This window comes from Panthera uncia, chromosome B4, assembly GCF_023721935.1.
Source record: "Panthera uncia isolate 11264 chromosome B4, Puncia_PCG_1.0, whole genome shotgun sequence".
NCBI lineage: Eukaryota > Metazoa > Chordata > Mammalia > Carnivora > Felidae > Panthera > Panthera uncia.
The window spans coordinates 91,751,093-91,773,829 of record NC_064809.1 but is presented as its reverse complement, the minus strand read 5'-3'; the positions used below and the strand labels follow the sequence as shown (position 1 = coordinate 91,773,829).

At 40.0% G+C, this 22,737-nt stretch overlaps 1 protein-coding gene across 3 annotated transcripts in view; it reads right to left on the bottom strand.

The window, feature by feature from the left end:
* YEATS4 (YEATS domain containing 4) overlaps positions 1 to 22,737 on the bottom strand; it is a 60,550-nt gene that overhangs the window by 18,172 nt on the left and 19,641 nt on the right. Inside the window, exon 7 of one of the 3 annotated variants that reach the window (XM_049625962.1) lies at positions 11,195 to 12,662. The exons of 1 other annotated variant lie outside the window; for it this stretch is intronic. In XM_049625962.1, coding sequence (XP_049481919.1) covers positions 12,565 to 12,662 — 98 coding nt within the window. In that variant the 3' untranslated portion in view covers positions 11,195 to 12,564. Of the gene's footprint in view, positions 1 to 11,194; positions 12,663 to 20,431; positions 21,091 to 22,737 lie in introns of those variants that run through there. One more of the 3 variants, XM_049625961.1, reaches the window with a different exon arrangement.

Genomic DNA, 22,737 nt, shown 5'->3' with positions numbered 1-22,737 from the left:
GAACAAAACAGGTCCCTCCTGACTAGTTAACTATTGATGGAGTTCTCACAGTGACCCAGGCTGCAAATCACTTTCGTCCTTTCCTTTGACCTCCATCCAAGGTGTTTTTCCAGGCCCTAAAAACTCCTTTGCCCTGATGGGGTTCTCATTTGAATAGGCGAGGACCACACATAAACATGTGACTATCAAGTATGATGAGCAGTAGAGGAATGCGCAAAGTAAGGGAGGATTTAATTCATGGAGGGGAGACTGAGAATAGAAAAGTGGGCCTCAGAGGATGTGACATTTGAATAGGGCACTAAAGGAAGAAGGGTCGGAGAGGAGGGCAGGAGAAATGACTGATGTGGAACTTAAGTCAACTATACTTACAACTTACTGGCGATTCTGATGGTGGTCAAGCAGCCAGGTAGAAGGATTCGCCCACATGTATTTAGATTTGTGTAGGTTTTAGTTTGGTATGAAACAAATAAACGAGAGTTAATTACCACATGAGGATGGATTCTGCCGAGGGAAATAAGTGGGGGGAAACCAAGTGAAGTCACTTCAATTCTTGCTTGTTGACTCTCTCCAAAACATACATCACTTTGTTGACAGGTGAATGTTTTAGACTAGCAGTTATTTACTATTGACAGTTAACAAAGAGAGAAAGAGAGAGAGTTGGCAATTAAGACTTGGTGCAGATCAGAAAACTAGTAAAAAGGGCCCTACCCAAGTTGCAAGCGCAATGTCTGCGGTCCAAATCAGACTTAGATTTTGGAACCCTTCCGTCCTCTGACCATGACTTGAACAGCATTACCACCTGCCAAGGCTGAAGTCACTGCTAAAAAGGCTTCCCTAATGCAAGACCTCACCAGAAATCTTTGTCCTTTGACCTTTGACCTTCAGTTTCTTCACTAGAACACACAGCTTTATTTGACCGAGATAAACAAAAAAGCCAGCAACTTTAAATATAACTGATTTTATTTGATCACCTTAACTGAAGTCTCTACATGAGAAAAGCTTCCCCATCAGCAGTTTTGTAAAGAGACATCTGGCTTCAAAAGCTTTTATTGCCTTTTTTTTTCTATTGTAAAAATATTAACTCAAGCATTTCTGGGGAGGCATGTAACAAAAATGCCCACATCAGGCTAAGTCCTGCTGGTTTCCACTGAGACTGTTTCCACAACACGTGGCTGCTGTTGTTTTTACAGAAACACCAATAAATAGGCAGTCCTAGAAACACAGCACATGGGTAGTGATCAATAAAATTAAATACTTCTTCATTTTAAAGCAAGTCCTAAAACATCACAGAATGACTAGTGGAGAACACCGATAAACAGACTTGAAAAGGATTTACAATCACAGGAGTCTGAGCCTCCTGCCCACTCAGCCTTTATGCATCAGTAAGTAGTTGATCATCCTTTCTCATCTGCTCAGAAGCTTCGAAGGCTTTCAGTTGAGATCTTGAAAACTGAAGCCCCGACCCAGTTGGGTACTGATCACCCATCTACCAAATGCATTCTTGAAATCAGAATTAAGCGTTGGAGGTCGGTCATCACACACCGACCTGAGAGGAAAGTAGACTGTCACAGACGCCTTGTGATTTCAAACCCAGACCCTGGTGAAGCCAGCCTGGGTCACCCAGGGGTGGTGGGAGGATTGCACGGAGGTGGGCAGGGAATGTGATTCACCGAGTGTCTTGGGCTGCCCTTTGAACCAAATCAATGGAAGTCTTTCCTTACTTGTGATAAGTGCCTTCGTACACTGATAAGCACCATTTGGAAATCTTCACCATTCTGATAAACATCACTAGGCCAACAGGACTGTTACAGAATTCTGGGTCTTTCCCTGGGGCCAGACACTCGCTTTGCAATATGCCTCCTGGGCAAACTCCAGTTCCCTAGCGAGAGGACTGTAAATATTATAAAACTCCGGAGAATTTCTTTTTCTCTTTATTGCTTGCTAGATAACAAATTAAACACATCAGAGGATTGAAAAGCCTCTAAGTTGTTTCTTGCTGTGTTGTTTTGCAGGCAAGAGAACAACTGATTAACCAGGCTGAATTCTTTGTACCTGTTTGCTCTTTGAAGCACACAGTACAGGTGAGAGTGGGGGCGGCAGAAGCCGAGATGGGATGCAATGGTGTTTTCTACTCTTTTGCCACTTGAGGAGGTGGGACCGTGGGCCCGGGAGATGCCAGGCCTGGAGGATCCAGCTGCCTCTGGCTTCCAAGGCTGGTGTAATGGCTCTGTTCTCACAGAAGTGCTGACAGAACATGACAAATAGGAAACAGATGTGCACTGACCTCCCAAAAAAGTATTTCAAGGCTTCTTAATCTTCATAGGAATCCTTCAGAGTGAGAGATGCCACCTTCAGGCAGTGACGCACATGACAGTTAAAGAAGGGCTGCTGACCCCTCCTACGTTCTCTGTCCCCCACCCTTCCCCCCTCGGCCGAGGCCCTCACCTGCCTTGCCCTCACAGACCCCATTCCCCTCAGAGTCCACTTCACATGTGGTCACCTCCCTGCCCACATGCTTTTCCCCACCTGTCTCCACACACAGACAGTCTAGGCGTTTATAGATGTACCACCTCTGACCAAGCATTAAGGGCATTTCTCTCCCATTTCTGGATCCGTACTTACTTTGAAATGGTCCCTGTCACTGGGTCCATTACCAGCTCCAAATACTTCTGTGAGACTAAATACTGATTTGAAACCCCTGAGTACACCGACTTTTGCCCATTTAACAACTTAAGTTAGAAATACTAGAATAGAGGGGTACAAAGGCCAACTGGGGAAACAAGTTTCAGGGTACCTGGCTTTGAGGACAAAGTACTGATCCTTCTGCATGTGGGCTCACACCTTGCACGATACTATGGCTTTTGAGCTGCGCTGCATATGTTCTTTGCAGATGTCTAGCTGCATCCCGCAAGAATGTGGGTGGACTTCCCAGAGTTTTGCCCTCCCAATGGCTATAATATTTTGTGGAAGACTTTCTTCCTTGCCAAGTTGTTGGTGTCTCACAAAACAATTTATGGCAACATTTCTCCCGAGAAAGAAAGCCAAGTAAGCGCAAGGCAGTGCAAGCTCATTTCCATTGCTGCTGATGAGCAATCAACTACGTTGCTCCAGTTAATCCCAAATTAGTCTGGTTTCGATGTCTGGGCACTTCTCATTGGACCAGACCAGCTCTTACTCTCGAAGTCCAGGGGATTCTCTGCTTGAAAAGTCAATGCATTCCCTTACTTCTAGACATCATAAGCCAAGAATTTCCCATCTTATTTGAAGTAAATAGAAACTTCTGGACTAAAGTGGATGGAGTTTGTGGAGCTTAAACATTTATTCTTGTATCATATAAGACTAAACCATTTATCCAATTTTGGGAATAATCAAAATGCACTTTTTATTGGAATGTGGAATTGTTATTTAGATGTGAGTTTTGTAAATGAATAGAAAATGTCAAATATGCAGTTTGTATGCATTAGCTCGGTTAGAGTGATAATAATCCTGAGATGGGTAACATTATGTTAATTTTATAGAATAGATAAATTAAGTTTATGGATGTGAAATAATTCGTGTTAAAGCTAAGAAATGGCAGAGCAGGATTCAGTTAGGTTTGTCTGTAACAGAGGCTCCAAAAGGATTAGATAGAAATGGGGCAGAGGACTTTTCTTGAAGCTGTGTTTGCATAGCTAGCTCATGGCTTTACTTAGTATACTTATTTGGGTTGGATGGAGGGGGTGGTGGAGATCTGGGGTCTTTAGCCTTTCTGCAGCAAGCTGCTCCTTGGGCTGTCATTGTTTCTCTGACTCCAAGATCCACTGTCTTTCAATTGATATATTTGCAGCAGGAGATCCCAGGAAGGAAATATTAAAGACAAATGTGCAATTAGTAGACTATTGATCCACAGATGTATTAATCCAAAGTTGTATTCGCTGCCTGTTTTTCTGGTTCATTCTCTATCACTCCCCCCTATACACTTGGAGATCCAACAACACGGTGGGAGTTTTTTCAGTCTTTCCAAGGTCCTGCTTTCTCACTTCTAGGTCTGTCTTTGTACATGATCTTCCCTGTACCTGGGACATTCCCCTCCTCACTCCTGCTTTCTCCTCTCCCTACACCCACCCATCTCCTGGCAGTTAAATCTCAGCTTCGATGTCATCCCCTCCTTCCCATGTCATACTATTATAACCCCCATCATGGCTGCCATTTTTAAGGGAGGCATTCTGGAACACAACCCTATGTGCTTGAATTCTGACTTTGGCCTGATTGTGCAAGTTTGGGCTAGTACCCTCTCGGGATTTGACTTCCCTCACCTTTAACGGGGACAAACAACAGTGTAGCCTGAGTTTTAGAAGTTGATCTGGGTTCACTGAGAAAATACCTTTCAACCTTTTAAAGACAACCTGACTCGGAGCAAGCCGTCTATCCATGTTAACTATTACCATTGTTTACAGTAATTAGGGAGGGACTGCCACTAGGCTGGTCACCACAGCATCCCAGTGCACATCACAGTGCCTACAAATATTTGCAGGACAAATGAATCTCCAGTTGCACAAACATAGCATGTCCACTGCTCCCAACCTCAACCACCGTCATCTCTTATCTGGATTCTGAAATAGGCTCCTAACCCATGTTCTGCTTCTATCTTTGTTCCCCTCCAGTCCATCCAGGGGCATCTTTTCCAAACTTAAGTCCACTTACACTGTTTTTCCGGTTTCCCATCTCACTTGGAGTAACAACTGAAGCCCTTGCAAAAAGCTCTCACTTCTGCCGCTCTTCCCTTGCTCACTCAGTTCCAGCCACGGTGGCCTCTTGGGTGCTCCTTGTAATTGCTTTTGCTTTAGAGAGCATACTCTGGCTGTTCCTTCTGCCTGGATCACTTTTCCACAGATAATTGCTAGCTAACTCCATCCTCTTCTTTCTGTCTTGCTCTAATGACACCTTCTCAACAAGGTGAAAATAAATCACCCTATTTAAGATTGCAACTTTATGACATAAAAGAATAATAAATAGAGGGCAGGAGGAAACTTTTGGAAATGATGGCTCTGTTGAAAGCATAGAGTGGTGATAGTTTCACTGATACATATGTCTCTTCAAACTTAGCAAGTTAACACATTAAATATGTACAGCTTTATGTCAATCACACACCAGTAAAGTGGTTTAAAAAAAAAATAAAGTTGCAACCTTGTCCCTGCTCAACCCCAGGCACTCCCAACCCCTTTGCCTTGCTTTAATTTTCTAACTTAACACCTTTTGACTTCACACTTTAGTTCACTTCTTTATTATTACTATGTTTAGTGTTTATGTGCTGACTTTCTCTCTAGAATGCCAGCACCACAAGCACAGGGACCTTTGTTTATTCACTGATATATTCCCAAGTGCTTAGAAAGGTACCTGGCACACAGAAGGCACTTAATAAATATTCTTGAATAAATGGTTACATGTGTATGCATATGCATATCGATGATCCAGAGTTTCAGTTTATGGTTACTGAGGGTTGGTAAACTCAACAGAGGCGCTGACTCTTCCAGGTGAGAAAAGCAAAGACTTCTCCTTTTGCAGTTTTGACATAATGCCCCAGATAGATTTCATCTAAATGGGTCTTTTCAACAAAAGGGGCATTGCACAGAGCCCAGTCTTTGTGCAGCCTCCACACTGTCTTTGGCAGTGTAGATGCTCCGCCCTCTAGGCGTGGCCCCGAACATGTGGCCTTGATGGAATGTCCCGATTAGTTACCAGATGTGCCTGAGCAGCTCTGGGGAGCAACTTGTCCGTTCAGATCTCAGCGCAGAAGCAGTTTTCATGAGCAGTTCAGCTGCTACCTTCTAGGGGTGTCTCTACCCTGCTGCACCTCTACAGAAACTCTCCCTCAAAGTCTTCAGTGTTTTTTCCCTAGTGACTGAGAAGAACAAGCAATAATTTCTTTTTTTTTTTAATTTTAAACTTTTATTTATTTTTGAGAGACACAGACAGCGTGAGAACGGGGGAAGGGCAGAGAGAGAAAGAGGGAGACACAGAATCTGAAGCAGGCTCCAGGCTCTGAGATGTCAGCAGCACAGAGCCCTAGGCGGGCTCAAACCCACGAGCAGCGAGATTATCATCTGAGCCCAAGTCGGATGCTTAACTGAGCCACCCAGGCGCCCCAGCAATAATTTCTTATTTATAATTACAATGGTCATTTTGACTGAATATTTCAGTCCCCATACGACTATTCTGCAGTACATATAATATTTTTTGTCTTATTTATGTGGACTCAATATAAGACATTGTGACAAATAGAAAATCAGGATATAGAATGTGCTGACTCTTGACATGTAAAATTTCCTGATCATTGGAGATGATTTATATGAAATGTCCAGAAAAGGCAAATCTATGCACACAGAAAATGAGTGGCCGTCTGGGGCTGAAGGTGGGAATTGGGGAGTGAATGCAAATGGAGGCAAGGTTTCTTTTGGGAGTGAAGAAAATATTCTAGTATTAGATTGAATGACTCTGTTAATTTACTAAAAATCATTGAATTATACACAAAAGTGGGTGAATCTTATGGTGTGTATATTGGTTTGCTAGGGGTGCTGTAACAAATACCACAGATTGGGTGGCTTTAAACAACACAAATTTATTTTCTCTTCGATCTTTGTCCAAGATCAAAATGTGGGCAGGGTCAGGTCCTTCTGAGGGCTGTGAGGGAGGGATCTATTCCAGGCCTCTCTCTTTAGCCTGCAGATGGTCTTCTCATTTTATCTTCATATCATCTTCCCTCTATACATGTCTGTGTCCAAATGTCCCCTTCTTTTAAGGACACCAGCCATATTGGATTAGAGTCCACCCTAATGATCTCCTTTTAATTTAATTACATCTTGAGAGATCTAATCTCGAAATACAGTTCTATTTGGAGATACTGGGGGTCGGAACTTTGACAGAGGAATTTGGGAGGGTACACAATTCAGCCCATGACGATACAGGTGTACCTTGCAGACACTGCACATTTGGTTCCAGACCACCGCAACATAGCAAGTCAAATGAATTTTTTGGTTTCCCAGTGCATATCAAAGTTATGTTTACGCTATGCCATAGGCTATTCAGTGTGCACTAGCATTATGTCCCAAAAAAGCCAAGGCACATACCTTATTTTAAAAATATTGCTAAAAAAATGCTAACCATCATCTAAGCTTCCAATGAGTTGTAATCTTTTTGCTTGCGTAGGGTCTTACCTCGATGTTCACGGCTGCTGACTGATGAGGTTGGGGTGGCTGTGGCCATTTCTTAAAGTAAGACCAGGGGCGCCTGAGTGGCTCAGTCGTTAAGCGTCCAACTTCAGCTCAGGTCACAATCTCGCGGCCCGTGAGTTCGAGCCCTGCGTCGGGCTCTGGGCTGATGGCTCAGAGCCTGGAGCCTGCTTCCGATTCTGTGTCTTCCTCTCTCTCTGTCCCTCCCCCATTCATGCTCTGTCTCTCTCTGTCTCAAAAATAAACGTTAAAAAAAAAAATAAAAAAATAAAAAAATAAAAGTAAGACCACAAAGGGGGCACCTGGCTGGCTTGGTGGAACGTACGACTCCTGATCTCAGGGCTGTGAGTTTGAGTTCCATGTTGGTTGTAGCAATTACTTAAAAATAATAAAGAAATCTTAAAAAAAAAAAAAAAAGACCACAATGAAGTCTGCTGCATCAATCAACTCTTCTTTCACAAATGATTTCTCTGTAGCACGTGATGCTGTTTGACAGCATCAACTAAGTTTATATAATATTCCAAATCCTTTGCTGTCATTTCAACAATCTTCACAGCATCTTCACCAGGAGTAGATTCCACCACTTTCAGGGTGGCTGGGTGGTTCAGTCGGTTAGGCGTCCGACTTTGGCTCAGGTCAAAATCTCGCAGTTTGTAGGTTCGAGCCCTGTGTTGGGCTCTGTGCTGACAGCTCAGAGCCTGGAGCCTGCTTCGCATTCTGTGTCTTCCTTTCCCTCTGCTCCTCCCCAGCTTATGCTCTGTCTCTCTCTCTCTTTCTCAAAAATAAATAAACATTAAAAAAAAAACTAAAAAAAAAAAGAAAAAGCACTTTCTTTGCTCATCTGTAAGATGCAACTCCTCATGTGTTCAAGTTTTATCATAAGATTGCAACAACTCAGTCCCATCTTCAGGCTCCACTTCTCACTCTAGTTCTCTTACTGTTTCTACCACATCTGCAGTTTCTTCCTCCACTGAAGTCTTAAACTTTCAATTTATAACAAACACAGTATCTGTGAAGTACAATAAACTAAAGCACAATAAAATGAAATATGCCTGTAGGTACATTATACTTCAATAAAGCTGTTTAAAAAATAACATATTAATTGAGTACTTAGTAGGTCTAGGTACTATCTAAGTATTTTACATGTATCATCTCATTTGATCTTCTCAATGACAGTATGAGGTAAGTATGTTTCTGCCCACTTTAAATTGAGGAAAGAAGGCACAGAGGTTGAATAATTTGCCTGAGGTCACAAAGCCAGTCAGCAATGGAGCCAAGATTCAAACCATGTAGCCCAACTCCAGAGCCCACATTTTTACTCCCTATGCGAACACCTACATGTGCCAGGCACTCAGGCCTTTTAACACCATCCTCTGATCAGTTTCATGATGTCAACTGTATGCAAAAGAAAACTGAAGTTTGGAGAAGTTAAGCACCCTGCCCAAGTTCCACAAGTCTGTGATGGGCTTTCTCCAACACCCAAGCATTTTCTCAATACTATGGTATTTTTAATTATGTGTAACCGTGGCTCACCCTTTTTGATGGGAGACCTCCGGGACAAGAAAAAAGCCTCCCAGCACAATAGATGTTCAATAAATTGTTGTGGAATGAATGAGAACATATTGAAAAGGACTGGTCTGTAGTTTTAACTTCACAGTGATGGATAAAGAAATCTGCTCATGCTGGAGCCTCAAACCTGCAATTCTGGAGACTGACCACTTGGGCTGCAGATCATTTTGTATGGGCAGTTCATGACACAAACTCCAGAAATTACCTCTTGGCTGAATACTTTTGTATGGGGAAATGGGCATACTCACAGTCTGCTGGTGAGAATGCAAACTGGGATGGACTTTCCATTGGGCAATTGGCAATTGTCAAAAGCCTTAAACATACACACACACACACACACACACACACACCCTTATGTCCTCATAACTCCTTATCCAAGAACTTATAAGTGTTATGAAAAAAATTGGGGACAATCTAAATATCTAATAATAAAAGAATAATTATGGTATAATCAGAATGAAATAATATGCAGTCTTTATTGATGGTGTTGGTTTTATTATTGTTTTAGATAAAGTTCATGCTATATAATATTTAGTAAAACAGAGCAAAAAATAAAACCTGTTACATGGCAGTTCACAGAACAAGAAATACAAAGAGCCAGTAAGTGTATGAAAAGATACTTATTTTCATTCAGAATGCAGAGAAAAGCAAATCGAAACAATGGAATATTTTTCACCTGTGAGATCGACAAAAAGTTGGCCAGGAGTGTAAACAGGCACTCTAATGTACAACTGTCAATAGTATAAATTGGTGCAAACTTTTGGGAGAAATTTGAGAATAATATTAAAATTTAAAAATGCATATCCCCCTTTTCGACCTAGAAATATTACTTCTAGCAATTTTACTTTGCCCTATAAAAATACATATATATGCAAAGATGTTCATTACAGAACTAACTGTAGTAGCAAAAAACTTGGAAACAAGTTTTCATCAATCGCCAAATGATGAAGTAAATGGTGCAGATTTGTACAGTGAAACATAAATAGCTCTTAAAGTAAATGCTGTCAACATTCTGTGCTTATTTGCAAAGATATTTACATTAGTCAGGGTCCAGACAGGGATGCAAAATTCATGTTAGGTAATTCAAAAGAGAAAATTTAATATAGTAATTAAGTACAAGAGGTTAGGAGCAAGCTATTTTATTTATTTATTTTTAAACGTTTATTTATTTTTGAGACAGAGAGAGACAGAGCATGAACGGGAGAGGGTCTGAGAGAGAGGGAGACACCGAATCTGAAACAGGCTCCAGGCTCTGAGCTGTCAGCACAGAGCCCGACGCGGGGCTCGAACCCACAGACCGCGAGATCATGACCTGAGCCGAAGTCGGCCGCCCGACCGACTGAGCCACCCAGGTGCCCCAGAAGCAAGCTATTTTATACCAGAGGGTGGTGACTCAAGGACAGAGGCAGCCCTATAGGCAAGGCACAGGCAAGTGGGAAGTTGGGACGGCAAGATTATTCTTTCTGGGCCATTTCTTGTACTCTTCTTCTTTGTGCATCAATTTCAATCTCTCTCTATAGACCAATTCTCTATTCTCCAGGCACACAGCTGCATCATCTGTAGTTCAAGTACCAATAATGGCTGAGAATAGTCCCAGGAGATAATCTGAATCATCCACCCAAATATAATCATGTCTGGCCAGGGGGAAGGGCCACAGGATTCACCTCTGTGAATGGTGATTGTAGTTCTCAACCAGAGGAGCCTAGGTTGGGGAGATCCTATCTACTACTGACAATATGGCAAGATGGATCGGTACTGATGCCATTTACCAAGGCAGGGAATTTGTGATGGTGAGAAGATCAGAATAGAGGACAATAACTTAAGTTTTGGACATGTTCAACTGAGATGCTCAAAGAACATCTAAACCTACTGTCAAGGAGATAGATGAATGTACAGTCCAGAGTTTAGCATGGGAATTTGGGCTGGATATCCTGGCTTGGGACAATTAGCATACAAACAGTATTTGCAGCCAGGGGTAAGTAAGAAAAAAAATATTCTGGTTCAAGATAGAACCATAGAAAATAGAAAATATTTATAGGATTAACAAAGGGAAAGAAGGAACACTAAAGGAAACTGAGAAAAATTGGCCAAAAGGACCGGTGAAAAAGCAAACAGAAAAAAATCACAGAGAGAGGAGGGCAGAGAAGAAAGAGAGAGGAAGTTTCTAGGAAAAGAAAGTGGTCAATTCAGTTAGATAAGATAAACTCTGAAAATGCCCAGTTGGATATGGCCTCAAGGTCTCTGATGATGAGGGCATCAGAGTGAAGGAAGAAACTGAACTGCAGTCAGTTTAGGAGGTTAGGAAATGAATTCCTCAGACTGAATGCCTTTGCAGCTACTCATGAAGCAGGGAGGTGACAAGCCTCAGTAAGATTAAACAGAAGAAATGAGTCATTGTGCTTAAGATTCACGGTTCTTTTGCAAATCTCTTTTGTATCGGGTAACTTGGGCTAACCTAAGTGGGCTCAGAACATTGACAAAGGCCCAAACTCGGGTTTTTACTTTGAATTCACAGAGCAAATCCTAGAGCTCCCTCTTGGGGTTGGCGATTCTTGTACATTCCTAGTCTTGGAAACCCAAGAATAAGCAGACTGTGGCTCTGGGGCTGTATGTGGCCCTCAGCCTGTTTTCCCATGGCCTGGGAACTAAGGATGGTTTTGTTTGTTTGTTTGTTAATGTTCTCAGTGCTTGGAAAAAAAAATCAAACAAAGGAAAATATTGTATGATGTGGAAATTTTACGAAATTCAAATCTCCGTGTCATTAAATGCATTTTCGTTGGAACACAGTGCTCATTTGTTTAGGGACGGCCGATTTCATGTTACAATAGCAGAACTGAGCAGCAGTGACAGAGAATGTATAGCCCCACAAGGCCTAAAATACTGTCTGGCCCTTTGGGATAATGTTTGCAGACCTCTACTATAGAAGACTGGACAGGGCAGTCCTGACACTTTAGATTGCTCTTCGAGAGATAAAAATAGCTTAGTTCTGGTCATCAAACTCAATAAAAACACACTATAAATTTTGTCTAATTTTCCAAAGTCTTAAGTACAGAAACAACCTCGGCATAAGTAGACCCACATGAATGGTACATTTCAGGCCAAAGTCAGTTTTCACCTTTGGCTTATTTGTGCTTGTGATATCTTGGGACACAGCTGGACAAGACTCTGTGCCTAGCACTGGGACAGGCTAGAGTAGATGAAGAAAAAGCCAAGATCTGCAACTAGAATTGTGCCCTAGTGTGGAATAGACCCCGGGCAGGTCCTAAAAGTTAAGTGACAGAGAACACTAAAAGGCCAGTGATGGTTTATTGAGCACTTCCTGTATGCTAGGCATGTCAAGCGCTTTATATACAATTATCAGGATAAACAAAGCCAACTCGCCCTCTTTTGCCAAGAGTGAAAAAAAGTGTGAAGGATGGTAATAGAAGTATATCATACTTTCACCGCAGGATGAATAACAACACAAAAGAGAGGCAAACAAGATACTATGATGGGTCAGAGGAAGTGAGCTTAGTTGGGAGGAGGGAGAGGGAAATTTGGGCCTGGAAGAAAGGAAATATTTTAACAAAGGAAGAAGATGGAAGGTGTAATAGCAGGAGAGTGCAGGGTAGTACATTTGAGGAATAGCATGAAGGTTCTACTGGTTGAAATGGAGGATGTGTGTAAACTAATTTTTTAACTTACAAATTTATTTTCAGTTTGCCATGAAAGCCTTTCTGACTCTGCCCAACAGGGGAGATCTTAGGTTCAGTTACACCTTGACTCACAACTTGACTATAGACTGCATTTAGACACTCCAAAGGCTACAGCCTGGGAACCACAGACGGCCATCAGGACATGGGCACGTGCTCCCAGGAGTCATTGCAGCAGTCTGTTGAGCATGCACTGCAGATTCAAGGAAGCAAGGTGCCCATCAGGCAAACATAGAAGCTACCTTGGCTTACAGGCCCTACTCCCTGCAGGAGCCAATATCTCTTATAACCACTTCCTAGGTATAGTTTCTAGAGTTCCTGTGAGAGACACACCAATTACTTAGAGTCACAGCACTCAGGGAAGTCCAAGGATGTGACTTTCTGCCTGGACTGATTGTTCTCTCACTCCAGACGTTGTTTACCAAACAGAGATCGCCTTCCCCATGCACAGTGTTGCCTGGCGGCATGATTGACCTACTGTCTTTATCACATTGCCTGAGAAACCAAATTCTCAAGCAGAGTCAAATTCTCAAGCAGAAAGGGAAAAAGGTTTTGTTAGCCCTTTACTCATCCTCCCCAACATCTACTCCAATGTCACTGCCATCCTCAAAAGTAACTTCTGTTAATTACTTTTCTAAGAATTTACATAAAGTTGTATACACATCGGTAGGCATTTAGTTTATATCCAATTTTTCACTATTACAAACAAGCAATTAACATCCGTCTGTACATAGGAGAGTGTTTCCTAGTAGTGAAATTATTTGATTAAATGATAAATATACAATCCTAATAGATAATATTACACTATTAATAATCTTAATGCACACCAGCAGTGTATGAATGCCAACCCCCCTATTCACTCTTCTGTGACACTGTTTATTAGAAATCTTTAAATTTTGTCTCTACAGTGAATGAGAAATGGTCTTGCATTCATTTACATTCCCCCAAAAACAAGCGAGTTTACAGATATTTTCAAATGTTTATTGACCATTTGTATTTTTCATTTGAATTACTTGGTCATATTCTTTGCACATTTTTCTATTGAGTTGACTTTATTGATTTGTGGATAATATACACACACACCCATATCTATATTATTATATATTATATGTATTATATTCTACATATGTGTACTATGTTGGGCAGTGTATATAATGTTACATATATTATATATAATGTTATATGTTATATATATTACTACATATGGCATATATATTGAAATGTTGTTTATATACACATACAAATATTTGGGCATTTTCAGATATATAATGGGAATTATTAATGATTTTTGATCAGGACAGCTTGGTGCTGGGAGGAGTGATTAGGCATTGGGGTTTTGGAGTTAGACCTGAGTCTGCCCAGTTCAAATGCTTTCTAATATGTGTAAACACTTGGTTAAACACTTAATCTCCTTGAATCTCACTTTTCTAATTTGTAAAATGGGATAATCATATGCATTCACCGAGTTGTCTTCTTTTTAAATTTTTAAAAAATGCTTACTTATTTTTTGAGAGAGAGAGAGACAAAGTGTGAGTGGGGGAGGGGTAGAGAGAGAGGGAGACACAGAATCCGAAGCAGGCTCCAGGCTCTGAGCTATCAGCACAGAGCCTGACGTGGGGCTTGAATTCACAAACCACGAGATCATGACCTGAGCTGAAGTCGGACGCTCAACCGACTGAGCCACCCAGGCACTTCATTGGATTGTCTTTAGCTCAGTTTGGGGCCATAAAGTATTCAGTCAATGGTAACACTTAGCATTATTTTTAAAAATTGAAGTGTAATTCACAAACCATAAAGTGTACAAGTCAGTGGCTTTTTAGTATATTCACAAGGTTGTGCAACCATCACCACTATCCAGTGCCAGATACATTTTCATCACTCCCAAAAGAAATCCTGTATCCAGTTACTCCCTACCCTCAACTCCCATCCCCTGGCAAACCCTAATCACTCTTCTTTTTTTTTTTTTTTTATTTTAATTTTTTTTAAAAGTAAGCTCTACACCCAATGTGGGACTTGAACCCATGACCCCAAGATGAAGTCACGTGCTCTACTAACTAAGCAAGCCAGGTGTCCCTAAGCCCTAATCACTTTCTATCTCTGTTTTTGCCTATTACATATATTTCATATAAGTGGAATGATACAATATATGGCCTTTGTGTCTGGCATCTTTCATTCAGCATAATGTCTATATGGTCTATCCATATTGTAACATAACACTCCACTTTTACTGCTGAATAATCCATTGTATTGATATACCAAATTTGATTTATCCATGCATCAGCTGATGGACATTTGGATTGTTTCTATTTGGGGCTATAATGAATAATACTCATACAAATATTCATTTACAAGTTTTTCCATGGACATATGTTTCCAATTATTTTAGCTATATACCTAGAGGTAGAATTGCTAGGTCACATAGTAACTCTATGTGTAACTTTTTTTTTTTTTTAAGTTTATTTATTTAAGCAATCTGTACACCCAATGCAGGGCTCGAACTCACAACTCCGAAATCAAAGAGCCTCACGTTCCACCAACTGAGCCAGTCAGGCACACTTATGTTTAACTTTTTTTTTTTTAAACACATATTCATTTTTGAAAATTAGAGAAACAGAGCATGAGTGGGGGAGAGGCACAGATAGAGGAAGACACAGAATCCGAGCAGGCTCCAGGCTCTGAGCTGCCAGCACAGAGCCCAACGCAAGGCTCAAACTCATGAACCATGAGATCCATGACCTGAGCCAAAGTTGGTTGCTTACCTGACCAAGCCACCCAGGCACCCTAATATTAACTTTTTAAGGAACTCCCAAACTATTTCCATCAGAACCCACGCTGATTTACATCCTCATCAGCAATGTGTGAGAGTTTCAATTTCTCCACATCCTTGTAAACACTTGCTATTGTCTGTCTCTTCTATGATAGTCATCCTAGTGAAGTAATACCTCATGATGGTTCTGATTTGCATCTCTAATAACAAATGATGTTGAGCATCTTTTCATGTGCTTATTGGCCATTTATATTTCTTTGGAGAAATGTCTATAGAAATCTTTTGCCCAATTTCTAATTGGTTGTCTTTTTATTACTGAGTTGTAGGAGTTCTTCATATGTTCTGGATACTAGCCTCTTTTCAGATATATGATTTGCAAATATTTTCTCACATCCTGTGGATTGTTTTTTCACTTTCTTGGTAATGTCCTTTGAAGCATAAAGTTTTTTGTTTTTGTTTTTTAGTTTATTTATTTTTTTTTGAGAGAGAGAGAGCATGAGTGGGGGAGGGACAGAGAGAGAGAAAGAGAATCCCAAGTAGGCTCCGCCAGTGTGGAGCTAGACACGGGGCTCAAAACTATGAACCATGAGATCATGACCTGAGCTGAAACCAAGAGTCGGATGCTTAACCAACTGAGCCACTCAGATGTCCTGAAGCAAAAAGTTTTTAATTATGAAGTCCAACTTATCTATTTTCTCTTTGGTTGCTTGAACTTTAGGTGTTATATTCGTATTTTATTCTTTTTTATTCAATTATAAATAAAATTGTTTTCTTAATTTTATTTTCAGTTCATTTCTAGTGTATAGAAATATAACCAACTTTTGTATATTGATCCTGTATCCTGCAACCCTGATGGATGCATTTATTAGCTCTAGTAGTTTGTGTGTGTGTTTACTTCCTGGGATTTTTCTAAGTACAACATCATGTTGTCTACAAATAGAGATAATTTTACGTCTTCCTTTCTGATCTGGATGCTTTTTATTTCTTTTTCTTGCCTGGTTGCCCTGGCTAGAATCTCCAGCACAATGTTGAATAGATGTGGTCAAAACAAACATCCTTGTCTTGTTCCTGATGTTAGGGGGAAAAGCATATAGTCCTTCACAATTATTTATAATGTTCACTATGAGTTTTTCTTAAATGCCCTTTATCAGGTTGAGGAAGTTCCTTTATAGTCCTAGTTTGTTGTGTATTTCTATCATAAGAGGGTGTTGGATTTTGGTCAAATGCTTTTTCTGCATTTATTGAGATGACCATGTAGCTTTTATCCTTTAGTCTTTTAATTTGCCCAATTTATTAGTTGGCTGGGGTTGCCCATGACAAAGTCCCACAGGTTAGGTGGCATAAACAACAGAAAGTTTAATGTGTCATCAGGGTTGGTTTCTTCTGAGGCCTCTCTCCACGGCTTGTAGCTGGCTATCTTCTCCCTATGTCTCCACATGGTCTTCCTAAGCTTTTTATTCGGATCCAGCCATACTGAATTAAGATCCACCCTAATGACCTCATTTTGACTTAATTACCCCATTAAAGGCCCTATCTCCAAATACAGTCATATTCTGAAGTACTGGGCATTAGGACTTCAACTTACAACTTTTCAAGAGACACCATTCAACCCCTAACAGCCTGTAACGCAGATTGGTTTTTACATGTTGAACCAACCTTGTATTCCTGGGATAAATCCCACTTGATCATGAGATCACTTACTCCTTTCTATATGTTGCTGGATTCAGTTAGCAAATATTTTGTTGAAAATTTTTACAAACAGCTAGTGTTATTATTCTTTATTCCTACCAAAGTACTTTTACATATGCTATTTCACTTTCCCTTAAACAGAATTCTATGAGGTGGGTAGGATATTCACATTCACTAATGCAAAATGAAGCTCAGGAAAAGTGAAGTGATTTTCTCCCAATTATAAATTTGCAGTAGTAGATAGTATAGACTGGAATCAAAACTACAGATGGGAAGAACATTAGCGAGATGAAAGAAAGTAGGATTTGGTAAGAACAAAGAGAAACTTTGTATGGCTGGAAGTTAACAGGGTCAATTTGAATGGCATCAGTGATTTCAATGATGTAAGAACTGAGGTCATCTGCTGATGTGCACAATAAGAGTAAATAGACTTGTGGTTTCAATTCATGCATGTAATTAAACCAAGTAGAGATGACAATTCTCATTAATTTTGAGATCATGATTTGACCAGATTAGCTGATGGAGAATAAGCCAAAGTTTTGATGGTAGGGATTTGACTATGTCAGTAACAGTACACCATTCCTTCATTCTTGGAAAGTTAGTTTCCAAGGTGACTGCCAATTCATACAATCTTCGCTAATCCTTGATGGAGTTAGTACCATGACTGTTCAGTCAGAGAATGCTGAATTCAAATTCTATTTCCGGCCCCAACAGATTGTGTGACTTTGAGTCATTTAATTTCTGCAAGACTGTATTCCCTCATCAAATGGAGGAATTAGATGTTCTCTAAACTCCCTTCCAGTTTTATGACTCTTATTTAGTGAATAAGGGGAGTGGTGATTCAGTTCACTGGAAATTTTTAAGCAGCAATGATGAATTCACTAAGGGTAGACTAAGGAATTACTAAAGAGCAATGAAGCCTAGAGGGTAGAGAGCAGGTAAGCCAGGCTGGGTGGCCAGCCAAAGTGGGAACGTAAACAGACTGGGGTGGGTGGGGGGAAGGCTACCCAGAGTTAGGAATATCATGGGGCATATTATACAAAGCTACAGGAATCTAGGTGGTCAATTAATTACAAATAACTACAAATAATTAAAAAGCCAGACGAGAGAGTCCAGGCTGGGACAAAACACAAATAAAACCCCTGTCGTTAGCCACCTATTTTTATATCAGGATCATGATGTTATTTATCTCAGTTCACTGAATGATGCACTGAAGAGCAAGGATTGAACCTGAGTCTCTCCAGTAGTTTCTGAAGTCCTGGCCCATCAGCTTCTCTAATCATTCACAAGTCATGTTTCATGTTTCTGAACTGTCACATGACATTTCATAATGAACAGGAGGCAATGTTCTGATAATCAAGACATCTGTTTTTCCTTTTCACTTAATTTTATTTATTTTTTTAACTTTATTTATTTTTAGAGAGAGAAAGCCTGGAAGGGGCAAAAAGAGAGGATGAGAGAATCCCAAGCAGACTCCATGCTGTCAGCACAGAGCAAACGTGGGGCTGGAACTCACAAACTGTGAGATCATGACCTGAGCTGAAATCAAGACTCGGACAGTTAACCAACTGAGCCACCCAGGCAACCCCCCCCCCCCCCGTCTTGTAGAATATTTTCAAAGTTTGTATAATTCTAAACAAACTTTGCCACTTAAAATGTTTAAACATTTTCAGATGAAATTTCTAATGTCCATTTAAACCATTTTTAAAATGTACAAATCATTGTTTTTGTATATGCACAAGATTGTGCAATCATCACTACTAATTCCAGAACATTTTATCACCCTAAATAGAAATATCCTTCTCCCCATCCCCTGGCAGCAAGTAATCAACTTTGTTTTTGCAGATTTGCCTATTTTAGCAATTTCATATACATGGAATCATACAATATGTGGCTTTTGTGTCCGACTTCTTTCACTTAGCATGTTTTTAAGGTTCCTTCATGATGCAGCAGAATCAGTACTTACTTCCTTCTGGCTGAATAATGTTTCACTGTGTGGATACCATATTTTATTTAGTCCTTCATTAGTTGATGGATATTTGGGTTGTTTCCTTTTTGGCTATTATGCGTAATTCTGCCATGAACATTAATGTACGAGTTTCTATATGAACATGTTTTCATTTCTCTTGGTTATACACCTAGCACAATTACTGGGTCATTATTGTAACTAAGCTTAACTTTTTGAGGAATTGCCAAACTATTTTCCTAAGTGGCTACATTTTTTTACATTCCCACCGGCAACATGTATGAGGGTTCGTTTCTTCATATTCTCAACAACTTTTTTGTTCTGTTTTGTTTACAATTATAGCCAGTGTGGTGGGTATAAAAGTGGTATCTCATCATTACTGATGGTTCTGATTTGCATTTTTCTAATGATTAATATTGAGCATCTCCTTATGTGCCTAGTGGCTATTTATATTTCCTTGGAGAAATGTCTATTCAATCCTTTGTCCATTTTAAAATTGGGTTGTCTTTTTGAGTTATAAGAGTTTTCTATATACTCTGGAGAGATCCTACTTGGATTAAAAGCCAACACAGAAATAAGAACTGACAGAGGGCAAAGCTGAGCCATGATGACGTATTTTGCATTCTTGTATTCATCCATGCACAAAGTCAGACCTACCTCCGTGAAGCTTAGTTTTTTGAACCAACACATTCTTGGGGCTAATCAGACTAGAATAATGGAGGGGTGATCTTCCATGCCAGGATCACTCAAGTAGAATGGGACTTTTCCTCCATTAGTTTTTCTGGTCAATCCCCAGGCCCTACCCTATACTGTGGGCATTGGGTAGGAAGCAGGGGAAAGATGAATGATGTCTGGCACAATTAGAAGTACCACCTCCAACCCCATAGGGCCTCTGGTGAAAATTTTAAGACTACAGAGACCTTTGCAAAATCTCCATAATGCTTATAAATTCCACAACTTAAAAATAGAGCAACAAAGTAAAAAGGGAGATAAATACAAAGTATCTAAAAATGCTAAAGTGGGTAAATACAGAAAATACAGAATCCTTGCATTAGGTATAGACATGGTTGCTATTTTTAAGAGCTCTGTAACTAATGTTAATGTTACATGTTTTCCAAGATACTTTCCTACCTACTATTGTCCCTAGGGTGCCTACACAGATCAGCTGACGTGGCCTTAAGTACTACTGAATGTTCAAATTACATGAGTCCAAAACTAGAGGGTTTGCCATGTGGATCTGAACAGGACAGGCTAAGGAGAAGTGGAGAAATTGGGGGTCATATGTGAAGCTGATGCATAGCTGCTTCCTATGTATCTTTGGAAAATGTAGGAGGGATGAAATATTTTTCTATGTGAAAATGAATGACACTGTGGTAGTTAGGCAGAGTAATACTTAAAATATGATCTTTGCCATCTCCATGCAAAAATGAGTGCCAATAAGAGATGTGTGATCACAGTACTATGGAGATACATTATTGTAGGAAGAGAGCTACAGGTGCTTCATCAAAGAGGAAGAAACACATCAAGAGGCAGACACAAGATCTGTAAACTACATTTATTGAGTACTTACTGGGCAGTGGGCACAACAGATACAAAAGAGTTATTAGGATGGGGACAGGTAAGAACTTAAAAAATTAAATATACATGTTAATTTACCACTAATTCTACCAGGAAAGTACAAAATTTTTACAACTTACACTTTAAAATGAAATTGTGATGCTTGTCAAAAGGATAAGCTATACATACAAAGCGAAAAAATTTTTTAAATTGTGCTTAACATCATTAGAATTACCCTAAAATGGGTTGATAAAATGCCTATTCAGCATTCATTCTCATTACACACATATATTTCACTTCCTTAAACACTGCTTGAAAAGTACAAATACTTTGACTTAATTGCTGAGAAATCTGTGGTCAACAACTACATGTGCCGTTTCTCTAAGAAACATCATGGCATGTGCGGTCCATTTCTCCTTTAAAGTCCATCTTATTTTCAGCTTAGCTTACTATCAAGTTCTCTTAGAACTGTTTATATCTCTTTTGTCTGATCATCTTCTTCAAGTTTCCTGATTTCATTTTTTAAACAATTTATAGTTTCACGACTTGCCTTTAATCTCTCCTTAAGCTCTGCGATTTCAAAGCTTGTTTTTTTTTTTGCAGCTTCTAATTTTTCTCTGGTTTTCACTTCAAGTTCTGCAACTAAGGAAAACATTTTTATCGAACTATTTCATTTTTCTCAGATGTCTAAGGTATGTTATAGAGTAATAAATATGGCATTTCCTTAGGTCAGTTTCCATGATAAAAAATATAAACAACTTAAGATATATTACATTAAACATAAGGAGGTGGGTAGAAAGTCTGAACTCTCATGAGAGAATCTAAGACATTTTCTACAACTAAGAATGAAATTTGGCCACTCACAGTTTAAAATTTACAATTAAGATGTTAAGACATAATGTCCTTGTTTTCCTTTCCATACACAAATTTGGAAATAAGGGGGCATACAATCCAAGAGACATCCAACTAATAAGAAGAGCTAACTAAATACAGTGTTCTGAGGGCACCTGGGTGGCTTAGTCGGTTAAGTGCCTGGCTCCTGATTTCTGCTCAGGTCATGATCTCACAGTCCTGAGATGGAGCCCTACATAGGGCCCTAAGCTCAACGTGGAGGCTGCTTAAGATTCTCCCTCTCCCTCCGCCTCTCCCCCACTTGTGCACATGATCTCTCTCTCAAAAAATAAAAATAAATGTTAAAAAATTAAAAGCAAATAAAGAGGGGTGCCTAGGTGGATCAGTCCACTAAGTTTCCAATTCTTGGTTTCATATCAGGACATGATCTCATGGTTCCTGAGACTGAGTTCTGTGTTGGGCTCTGTGCTGGCAGCGTGGAGTCTGCTTGGGAGTTTCTCTCTGCCCCTGCACCCCCTCTTGCGTGTGATCTCTCTCTCTCTCTCAAACATTTAAGAATAAACAGGGGCACCTGGGTGGCTCAGTCAGTTAAGCGTCCTACTTTGGCTCAGATCATGATCTCCTGGTTTGTGAGTTTGAGCCTCACATCGGGTTCTCTGCTATCAGCACAGAGACTGCTTTGGATCCTCTGTCCCCCTCACTCTCTGTCCTTCCCTCACTGGTTCTCTCTCAAAATAAATAAACTTTAAAAAAAAAAAAAAACACATACATACATACAGTGTTCTTAATGTACAGGTGAAACATATAAACAAAATCACACTGGTAAAACAAACCTTTATTTTTTTTCTCAAAAAAGACAGCAATAATTCTTAGGTCTAAATTCCAGCTGTACCATTTATTAGCTGTGCCACTCTTAAGTTATTTATTATTTTTATGCTCTTTTCCTCACTATATTATGATGTATATTATAATAAGACTATAACAAATACCTCATATTATTAAAAAAATATTTTAAGTGTAGTTTTTTAAAAGTTTATTTATTTATTTAGAAAGTGTGTACTCGCATGCCAGTGGGGGAGGGCAGACAGACAGGGAGAGAGAGAATCCCAAGCAGGCTCTGTGCTGATAGCCCAGAGCTTGACACAGGGCTCAATCTCATGAACTACTTGCCAGATCATGACCAGGGCCCAAAATCGAAGAGTCAGACACTTAACTGACTGAGCCACCCAGACACCCTTAACTTCTAGTTTTAATTGCTTCATTTATTTTGCGACCTATTTCTTTCTCCCAAACTAGTCTTCGTGGTTTTACAGAAATTCTGGTAGATAATGTGCTCTTAGTTGAGCTTTTCTATTTTCTTGGTGCTTGTGGAATGACTCCTACTGGTATTAATGACCAGCTAGTCAAAGAGGACCTAGCATCTTATGAAGTAGGGTA